Raw genomic sequence first — 11237 nt, forward strand, 5'->3', positions numbered from 1 at the left:
GTCCGTGTAATTGCTACCATCATCTTTCAACTTAGCTTTCTCAAGGAACGCATTAAAATTCAACGAAACAACAGCACGGGCCATCTATGTACAACAACATAGACAAGCAAAATACTATAAGGTACTAAGTTCATGATAAATTAAAGTTCAATTAATCATATTACTTAAGAACTCCCACTTAGACAGACATCCCTCTAATCATCTAAGTGATCACGTGATCCAAATCAGCTAAACCATGTCCGATCATCACATGAAATGGAGTAGTTTTCAATGGTGAACATCACTATGTTGATCATATCTACTATATGATTCACGTTCGACCTTTCTGTCTCAGTGTTCCGAGGCCATATCTGCATATGCTAGGCTCGTCAAGTTTAACCCGAGTATTTCTGCGTGTGCAAAACTTAACACTAGGAACGTAGAGCTTATCACACCCGATCATCACGTGGTGTCTCGGCATGACGAACTTTGGCAACGGTGCATACTCAGGGAGAACACTTATACCTTAAAATTTAGTGAGAGATCATCTTATAATGCTACCGTCAATCAAGGCAAAATAAGATGCATAAAAGATAAACATCACATGCAATCAATATAAGTGATATGATATGGCCATCATCATCTTGTGCCTTTGATCTCCATCTCCAAAGCACCGTCATGATCACCATTGTCATCGGCACGACATCTTGATCTCCATCATAGCATCGTTGTCGTCTCGCCAACTATTGCTTCTACGACTATCGCTACCGCTTAGTGATAAAGTAAAGCAATTACAGGGCGATTGCATTGCATACAATAAAGCGACAACCATATGGCTCCTGCCAGTTGCCGATAACTCTGTTACAAAACATGATCATCTCATACAATAAAATATAGCATCATGTCTTGACCATATCACATCACAACATGCCTTGCAAAAACAAGTTAGACATCCTCTACTTTGTTGTTGCAAGTTTTACGTGGCTGCTACGGGCTGAGCAAGAACCGTTCTTACCTACACATCAAAACCACAACGATATTTTGTCAAGTTAGTGTTGTTTTAACCTTCAACAAGGACCGAGCGTAGCCACACTCGATTCAACTAAAGTTGGAGAAACTGACACCCGCCAGCCACCTATGTGCAAAGCACGTCAGTAGTACCAGTCTCGCGTAAGCGTATGCGTAATGTCGGTCTAGGCCGCTTCATCCAACAATACCGCCAAATCAAAGTATGACATGCTGGTAAGCAGTATGACTTGTATCGCCCACAACTCACTTTTGTTCTACTCATGCATATAACATCTACGCATAAACCTTGCTCTGATACCACTGTTGGGTAACGCAGTAATTTTAAAAAATTTCCTACGCACACGCAAGATCATGGTGATGCATAGCAACGAGAGGGGAGAGTGTAGTCAAGGTACCCTCGTAGACTGTAAGCGGAAGCGTTTATCAACACGGTTGATGTAGTCATACATCTTCACGATCCGTCTCGATCAAGTACCAAAACTACGGCACCTCCGCGTTTAGCACACGTTCAGCTTGATGACGTCCTCGCCTTCTTGATACAGCAAGAGGGGCAAAGTAGTAGATGAGTTCCGGCAACATGACGACGTGGTGACGGTGTTGGTGAAGAACAATCTCCACAGGGCTTCACCTAAGCACTACGAAAACTATGATGGAGGATAAATTAGAGGGGACGGGGTTGCCGGCACACGGCTTGGTGTTTCTTTATGTGTCTTTGGTGCTAGCCCTGCCCCTCTATTTATATGTTGAGCCTTGGGGTTGAAACTTGGAGTAAAAGCCTCCACAAAGCCGGTTTCACCCGAAAGACAAGAGTCCTTCTCGGACTCCAGGGCCAGACGCCAGGGTTCCCGGCGTATGGACCCAGATGCCAGGGACCCTGGCGTCTGGCCCCTGGACTCCTCAAAGCTTCCTTTTGCGCTTTCCAAAAACCTTGTGAGCTTTCCCTTTTGGCCCAAATAAAGTGTTCTCGTACCCAAACATTTCGGGAAACATCCGGAACCCCTTTCGGAGACCAAACACTATTATCCCATATATCAATCTTTATCTCCGGACCATTCCGGAGTTCCTCGTCATGTCCGTGATCATATTCGGGACTCCGAACAACATTTGGTCACCAACATACATAACTCATATAATACTATATCGTCAACGAACGTTAAGCGTGCGGACCCTACGGGTTCGAGAACTATGTAGACATGACCGAGACACCTCTCTGGTCAATAACCAATAGCGGAACCTGGATGCCCATATTGGCTCCTACATATTCTATGAAGATCTTTATCGGTTGAACCGCATAACAACATACGTTCTTCCTTTTGTCATCGGCATGTTACTTGCCCGAGATTCGATCGTCAACATCATCATACCTAGTTCAATTCCGTTACCGGCAAGTCTCTTTACTCGTTCTGTAATACTTCATCCCGCAACTAACTCATTAGTCACAATGCTTGCAAGGCTTGTAGTTATGAGTATTACCGAGAGGGCCCAGAGATACCTCTCCGACAATCAGTGACAAATCCTAATCTCGATCTATGCCAACTCAACAAGTACCATTGGAGACACCTGTAGAGCACCTTTATAATCATCCAGTTACGTTGTGACATTTGGTAGCACACAAAGTATTCCTCCAGTAATCGGGAGTTGCATAATCTCATAGTCATAGGAACATGTATAAGTCATGAAGAAAGCAATAGCAGTAAACTAAAACGATCAAGTGCTAAGCTAACGGAATGGGTCAAGTTAATCACATCATTCTCCTAATGATGTGATCCCATTTATCAAATGACAACTCATGTCTATGGTTATGAAACTTTAACCATCTTTGATCAACGAGCTAGTCCAGTAAAGGCATACTAGTGACACTATGTTTGTCTATATATTCACACATGTATTATGTTTCCGGTTAATACAATTCTAGCATGAATAATAAATATTTATCATGAAATAAGGAAATAAATAATAACTTTATTATTGCCTCTAGGGCATATTTCTTTCAGTCTCCCACTTGCACCAGAGTCAATAATCTAGATTACATAGTAATGATTCTAACACCCATGGAGTCTTGGTGCTGGTCATGTTTTGCTCGTGAGAGAGGCTTAGTCAACGGGTCTGCAACATTCATGGGTGTGGGCTCTCTCGAAAAGATAATACCCTACGTCCTGCTTTTGATTGTATTCATATGGGGTGTAGTACAGAGTACATGTATCTATCACGGGATTGTTCTAATCAATATGACCTCGTCTATTGACTAGCCTGGCCTCGGTTTATATAATGCACCAAGAGGCCTAGGATTTAGGAGAGTCATTGTCTTGTGCACCAAGTCTTGTGGAAACCTCCTCGTATGCGTCATGGGCTGCCCGAAGTGGCCCATGAGCGAACCACCATGGGGTCCTTGGCCCGATCCACCGGATCGGGGGACGACATGGTGAGTACCCCCTAGTCCAGGACACCGTCGGCGGGCACTTGAAGCATCTCATCGCACGGTGGCCTAGCGATGCACAAATCACCGAGCAAGTAAGTTGATCACTAGCCGAATATGCTTTAGTTTTGTTGATCACTAGCCGGATATGCTCTAATTTTGTTGATCACTAGCCGGATATGCGCTAGTTTTGTTGATCACTAGCCGGATATGCTTTAGTTTTGTTGATCACTAACCAGACATGTATAGACGGATATGTTCACTTTAGTAGTCTGCTCGTGCTTGTGCGGTGTACAAGAAGTTGGAGAAAAAGTCCTTCAACGTCACGCATTATTGGTTGAAGTTGAATGGGTAGTTGAAGTGGAACCTTTTCATTGCCAAGACCGCCACCCAAGCCAACGAGAAAGAAACCGATGACCCTATCGACCCAGCCCAAAAACCACCGAAGAAGGTTAGAAGAAATCTGCGGGGCAAGAAGTGGAAGGAGGAGAGGGCGAAGCGAGAAGGTGCGGCGGCCAAGCTGGCGGAGAGGTTCGAGGAGATCTTGGCGAAGAAGGAAGAGGCATGCGTGAGGCGCTAGGACATCAAGGAGGAGCGAAAGGCGGAGAGGTTCAAGCAGTTGATGGATGCTATCAAGAAGAAGATCAAGCTCGAAGAGAGGAGGACTATGATCGAGGAGAGGAAGGCGGCGCTCGAGGAGAAGAAGGCCGCGCTCGAGGAAAAGAGGGTGAAGATCGCCACCAATGCGAAGGACGCCAAGAGGTTGACCTTGAGTATCGACTCTTTGGATGCTGACGTTAGAATTATCGTGCAGTTTGTCCGCTACCAGATGCTAGAGCGGCAGAGAGATCAGTTGGTGGCGGCGCAAGATGAGGATGCGGCGGAGGCGGAGGTGGACGCAGATGCGGAGGCTGTCTACGCAGCGTCGACGACACCTCCTTGATTGGGAAGCATCTTGCCGGGATGGCCGGTCCGGTAGGGCAGAAATGCACGGACTGCCGGACTGATATTCTTTTGAATTCGAGCATGTAAAAACTAAGCATATTTGCCTTCTTTTAGTTATGATCGGGGATGCTATCCGGCGCTGATGTGATCCGATGCGTTGTGTGGATCAACGTAGATTTGAACTCGAATTTACTGGCGGACAGAATGCGACTATAATGACTGTCTCCTATATCTGTGTGTGCAGACGGATGCACGAGGTACTTTTGGGTTGCCGACGAAGATGCCCTAAAGCTCTGCCGTTCACTCGAAAAAGAAAATCTAAAATGTTGCCACGACTAATTCCCGGGGACTGTCTAGTTTTCACAAAAGACCTATCCACCGACCGGCTTCGCCCGACTCGACTCGACTCCCCACTCCCCAGCCCCAGCCCCAACAGAAACCCCGTCCAGACTGCGCCGCTTCGGCCCCAGCTTCTCAATCGGACATTAGGAGAGATGGGGAGGCGCCGCCGGTTCACGCAGCAGCCCACCAGCGACGACGACGACGACGACGACAAACCCGTCCCGCAGCCGCTCAGAACGACCAAGCCCACAGCCCCCCTCTTCTCGGGCGCCAAGAAGCAGCAGCGTCACCGTCCCGACGAGGACGACCTGGAACTCGAGGAAGAGGAAGAGGATGAGAAGGACCTGGCGGAGTTGAGGAAGAACGAGGAGGAGGAGAGGCGGGAGGAGACGCAGACCCGCCGCCGCAGGGGCCGCAAACCCAAGCGCCCCGCCGAGGAGAGCGACGAGGAGCCGGAGGAGAAAAAGGCGGAATCAGAGGAGGAGGAGGAGTCCCGCGAGGAGGATAGCACGGAGGCGGTACCCGTCGGGGAGCCTTTGAAGGTGACCGGCAAGGGGAAGAAGCAGCGGAGGCATTACTTCTCCTTTGAGTACGAGGGCAACACCTTCGAGCTTGTAAGCGGCCACCCTGCTTCTATTAAACAAAATTTTTTTTGTTCGATTTTATAGGGTTTTTGGAGGTTGTAAATTTTGTTATGGATTTGTGTAGGAGGACCCGGTGCTGCTCACGCCCGAGCAGCAGAAAGAGAAGCCCTATGTCGCCATCATCAAGGTCTGCAATTGGTGACACAGTTTTGCGGTTTCTAAGATATTAGTACATTGACATGCATAGAATTCACATAGAGGATATGCTATTTTGTGTCATCTTTTTCCAGATAGTCACAGAAAATTTCTATGTTAGGTAGTTCATTTTTTGCTAAGATACTGAATTATTAGCTAGTTTTCGTAAATTTAACAATGTTTTCTTGCTCATATGCTTCACATTGCAGTCAATTGTTGAAAATGGAGTTCATCATTTAGAACTCCACATGTTCACTGTGCTCTCTGCTCTAGGCTTGGTTTTGGCTGCACTTTACCCTGTGGTGTTTTTTCCATGGTTGAACAATGCTTTTATACCAGGCTTTAGGTAATGATCTATGTTGAGCGGCTTTTGTACGGCCTAGCTTGCATTCTATGATTAGAGCTATTGGCAATTCTCAGTAGTTGTGGAGCCAAAATCCCTCATCTCTTTAGAGCTGCATGAATGTTCTATGAATGCAATTGTCCCTACTTCTGTTACCTCTTTCTGTTATCTATTCATCTCTGGTACAATTGGTTCTTAATGATGTATGCTCATTTATTTTATTTATCATTGAGCAGGATATAACAGAAAATGATGGGAGCTTATCGGTAACTGGTCAGTGGTTTTATAGGCCAGAAGAAGCTGACAAAAAGGGTGGTGGGAATTGGACAGCAAGTGACACAAGAGAGCTATTTTATAGTTTTCATATAGATGATGTGCCAGCGGAGTCAGTTATGCACAAATGTGTGGTCCATTTCATTCCACTGAACAAGCAGATTCCCAGTCGAAAGGAACACCCTGGGTTCATTGTCCAAAAAGTTTACGACACAGTTGCGAAGAAATTGTGGAACTTAACAGATAAGGATTATGAGGATAACAAGCAACACGAAATCGATCTCCTCGTGAAGAAAACAGTGGACCGTATTGGACAGCTTCCTGACCGTGAACCTATAGATGTACCTGCTGACAGTACTGATCAGTTCTCAAATAAACGCGGTCTACGAAAGAGACCTCCAAACCCTTTAGACGTGTCGAGAGATACAACAGGCAAACCCGAGCAATTCATAAAAGCAGAGACACCTGGGAGTGATAATCTAAAGCATTATGCCATCCTCGCCAAATATAAAGCTGTCACCAACGCCACTTATCGCGATAAGTGGCTTGATAAACTAGTAGACACTATTCCATTAACATCAAAAGAAGGCGCTGAGGCTTCTCATGCCGATGCTGGCAGTGTGGCCAAAATTTCAAATAGCTCTTCATCTGCAAGGGATAGTAGTTCAAGTGTAAGTTGCTCCTTTCTTGTAACGAGAATTGTTTACTGTTGCACGTCAAATTCATAGTTAGTAGAAGTAGTAGGGATCTACTATGTAGGTATATTAGGATTAAAAAGTAGAACATGGTTTCTTAGAGTAGCATTACATGGTTGGGGGTACAGAACATTTTCTCCGAAACTCGACAAAATTCCACTGTGAACATGAAACTCATATCCTAAAACGGTTTTGAGGTCAGCAAATCCATACAAGATACATAGGTCCTAGTGAACCTTGTGGGTTTATCATCTGCAATTGTTATTGTATATATACAATAGTAGGTAAAATTGTATGCATCAATGCTGTCTGGGTAACCCGTTAAGGCTTGTTGAGGTTTTAATGGTTTAGAAGTTCTCAAACAATATGAAACAAATACTGAAAAGTCACACCTATAATATAAGATGATCCAACGGAGCGATTGGGAAAAATATGAGTTTATGTGCCCTTGGGAAAAATAACAATCAATCATTGTTATTTTTCATCATTGTTATTTTTCATCTGGGTACACAAAGTTGTATTTTCCCAATCATTCCGTTGGATCATCTTATATACCTGGGTCAGACTATTCATCACCAAGGGTGAAGAATTGTTATTCTTCACCCTTCTCTTACTACATCACTACCCTACATTTTATGTCTTGTAAATTTTGTCTTACATCGGAAGTGAAAAGAGAAGGTAAGAAAATGTGTGTTGGTCGAAAGAGATATTTCACGTGACGCAAAATCATGAACGTAAAAATATAGTATAAAATATACATATAAATGTAATTTTTGTGGTTTTATGACTCATATCTTCTCTTATATCGAATTTTGAGTAGTGAATCAATATGAACGTAATTATTCGTAAACAAATGTAAATTCTGAATGTAATGACGTAAAGAAAACCACCCTGGGTGATGAATAGCATTACACCCATGGTTTTCTTTACGTCATTACATTCAGAATTTACGTTTGGTATACGAATAATTACGTTCATATTCAGAAGTTATGTTTGGTATACGAATAGTTACGTTCATATTGATTCACTACACAAAAATTGCTATAAGAAAAGTAAGATATGAGTCATAAAACAACAATAGTCACATTTATATGTAGTGTGGTAACGTTATTGGATTGTTGGCCATTGTATGACTTAATCCAGTTTGGTATCTGCCATATATTGTTTCACTAGCTAATTTCATTGTGCCTGTTGTCTGCTAAACTGATTCTTCTACTTCCTACGTATGAAAAGTTTCAGTTATAATTATATTTTGTTATTTACATATTGTTGGCATGTCTCGGTTATTTTTTTTATTCACATACTGTTGGCCTAATTCTTCTACTTCCTCTACAATTATTTCCAATTTTTAGCTAAAAATATATTATTATCAGCCAACAATGTGAACTGTGCATGCTTTTCCTATGGCTAATTTTGGCATGCTAAACTAAGGTCCATCCTTTTGTCCTACGTTTACTTGTTAACAAAATAGTGCATGCATCTACAATTATTTGATGAACCTCCTTTTCTAGTTTTAGGCTCGATTTTTGCGGTTGCTGAACCATGTTGTGCTGAACTTACTTTATAATCTGCTGTGAAAAATAACACAAAGGTAGAAAAAGTAGGTGAGCCAAACAGAAAATATTTAAAAGCTTAGGAAAGCTAGATTATCATAATCCACGTCAGTGCCGTACACAGCCTTAAAATAAGTTCTGGGTCTGTTCTGTTTTCATGCTGGTTTGCTGTATTCTCTTATTGTTGCATTTCATAAGAGATCTAGATGAGCCTTCTACTTGTTTCTTGGATCCCTGTTTTTTTTATCCTTTATCTTTCCTCCTTGGATGGTTGGTAATGATCTTCTATTTTCAGGATAATGAAAATTCATATCCACCAGATGTGGTTGTTTCAATAATGGCCTCCTTAGAAAGGTCTACATATGACGCTCTTCATGCTGACTTCCAGAAGTATAATCAGAAAATGAGAAAATTAGAATTCAACATCAAGGTACATAAGTATCCAGACCTTCGTTTTGGCCTATGTTTCTTGGGAACATCTATTTTCAACCTCAAATGCCAAAGTTGATATGATTATGTCCATGCTATATGCTAGTACTGAATAACTGTAACACTAGCTACTTAGGACTGGAGCTTCAAGAGTTCGCCATCATTCCCTCAAGATCGATAGTTTATTACTGGGGGTTGCTCAACTAGCTAATTAGGAGGACTGGAGCTTCAAGAGTTAGCCATCATTCCCTCAAGATCGATAGTTTATTACTGTGGGTATGCATGTCTATGCCGATGGGCATCATATGTCTGCTCAAGCATTTCTCATGCTTCCACATATATTCATCTTACCTGGCATGGATCTTAAATATTGGGAAAACTAATTATTTCAGATTGTTCCCTATGAGTAAAAGTGTAAATTTAACACATACAATCATGCGCAGTAAAATCCCAGCAGTTAGGAAAGTTAGGATTAGTTCCTTCTGTAGGAGCCAAGTTATCCAGCTTCATATGACGGGGGACATGTATCAATGCCAATCAAGATCAAAATAGTTGTTTTATTTCCTACCAATGCTTAGTCTAACTTATCCCTGAATTATCCAAGGATAATCCCAGATACATCATATTTCTTTTAAGGAACTATTTGGAAAATTCTATCGTTATTTTCGTTTCTATGGTTGCTGTAATTACCATGCCACTATTTCATACCAATTAATGATATGCGCTCCTTGACAATTTATCATGGGATCTTTTGTCATATAGATCTTTAACTCATACTGTTTATTTTGGATCCGCAGAATAGCCCTGTACTGCGCAGGCGACTGATGAACAAGGAGCTTGACCCTCCAGTTCTTTTAACCATGTCTCCAGATGAACTAAAGGTCTAGTAATTGTTTCACGTGCTTTACATTTTGTCCTTATAATAACCAATTAACCATTTTCTCTATCTCCTTCAGGACAATAATTATATTTTGCTTGCTAGTGTTAAGGAGTATTAGTATTGGTCTAGGAGTCCGTATTAGTCTATATTTCCTTCCTTGTACCCTAAGTCTTGTGTACTATATATTTGCTCTCCAACCATAACATGGTATCTTGAGCCTAGGTTTAGGATATTTTCTCCGGACGCTGCAACTCGTCCTCCCGGCCGAGTTCCTCTCCTGGTCTCTCTCCGTCGATCCTGTTCTTAGATCGATTCCACTCAATTGATTTTTTTTGGATGAAGTGGCACCAAGCTTCTGGCGTTTTCTGGGACAAGAGGCGTAGGCCTCCAGAAGCTCCAGTGCATAGTGGATGGCTAAAGCGTGTTGATAATGTCAAGAGAGGTCGGGGTAGACCAAACTTGACCTGGGAGGAGTCCGTAAAGAGAGATCTGAAGGACTGGAATATCAGCGGAGAACTAGCCATGGACAGGTGTGCGTGGAAGCTAGCTATCCATGTGCCAGAACCATGAGTTGGTTGCAAGATCTTATGGGTTTCAGCTCTAGCCTATCCCAACTGTTTGGGACTAAAGGCTTTGGTGTTGTTATCGTCTATTTATAGGCCCTCGTTGATCTGCCACTTAGGTCTCCGCCGAACCCCTCGGCATGGGCCCACCATCTCCTGCACGTCCAGTCGCTGTCGCCATCCTGCTTGTCAGCATGCTCCTGCAAGCTCGTTCGGCTCCATTCCTGATCCAGGCCCCATGCCTTCGACCGAGCAAATCGTCCGCGATTGGCACCTGTACGAAGCACATCCCCATGCCCACGCAGCATGCCGCCCAGATTACTGAACCTGCTGGAATCTCGCCGCCCTCATCGTCCTCCGCCTCGCAGGCTGCTCCTGCCCGCTGTCCTCATATTAGTATTGGCCTAGGAGTTCTTATTAGACCCTGTTTCCTTTCCTTGCACCTCAAGTCTTATGTACTATATATATGCCCCTTGGGCCTTGTAATAAAGACAAGTTGCTTTCATAACATGGTATCAGAGCCTAGGTTTAGGTCTCCCTCGATCTATTCTTGATCTCGTCCTGCCGTTCTTGTTCCAATCCGCCTCCTCTCTCTCGATTTGAGCTTCCAGCTCAATTGAATGTTGCCCATTAGCTTCCGCGTGCCAAACATCTTCGAGGTCCAGATCGCTTACAAGTCCATGGTTGGGTTGGGCTTGGTTGGCCGATGCCCAATTGAAGATCTCCTAGGCTGGGCCTGTTCAAGCCGCCGCTTGTGCGTGCTGCTGCTGCAGCTCCCTGGGTGACCTCCTTATGCCATGCGAGCCCACCATACCTTTGTCCGTCAGCCTTTCTCTGGTCCTGATCCTTTCTATACAACTTTTGTGGCCTGCTTACCCTTGTTGTTTTCTTTAGGATTTTCTGGACTCTTTTTGCATTGTCGATCTACGCCCATTGTGCCTTAGCCGCCGAGCTTCTTTCGCCGTCGGTTGTCGTGGGCTATGATTTTCTGTGCAATGCTTTTTTTTTTTC

At 43.6% G+C, this 11237-nt stretch overlaps 1 protein-coding gene across 1 annotated transcript in view; it reads left to right on the forward strand.

The window, feature by feature from the left end:
* The first annotated feature begins 4768 nt into the window (after positions 1–4768).
* LOC119276018 overlaps positions 4769–11237 on the forward strand; it is a 14522-nt gene continuing 8053 nt past the window's right edge. Inside the window, exons 1-5 of the mRNA XM_037556965.1 lie at positions 4769–5325; positions 5420–5482; positions 6070–6777; positions 8650–8784; positions 9581–9664. Of these exons, the coding sequence (XP_037412862.1) occupies positions 4864–5325; positions 5420–5482; positions 6070–6777; positions 8650–8784; positions 9581–9664 (1452 nt within the window). The 5' untranslated portion in view covers positions 4769–4863. The remainder of the gene's footprint in view (positions 5326–5419; positions 5483–6069; positions 6778–8649; positions 8785–9580; positions 9665–11237) is intronic.

Source organism: Triticum dicoccoides, chromosome 3B (genome assembly GCF_002162155.2).
Source record: "Triticum dicoccoides isolate Atlit2015 ecotype Zavitan chromosome 3B, WEW_v2.0, whole genome shotgun sequence".
Classification (NCBI taxonomy): domain Eukaryota; kingdom Viridiplantae; phylum Streptophyta; class Magnoliopsida; order Poales; family Poaceae; genus Triticum; species Triticum dicoccoides.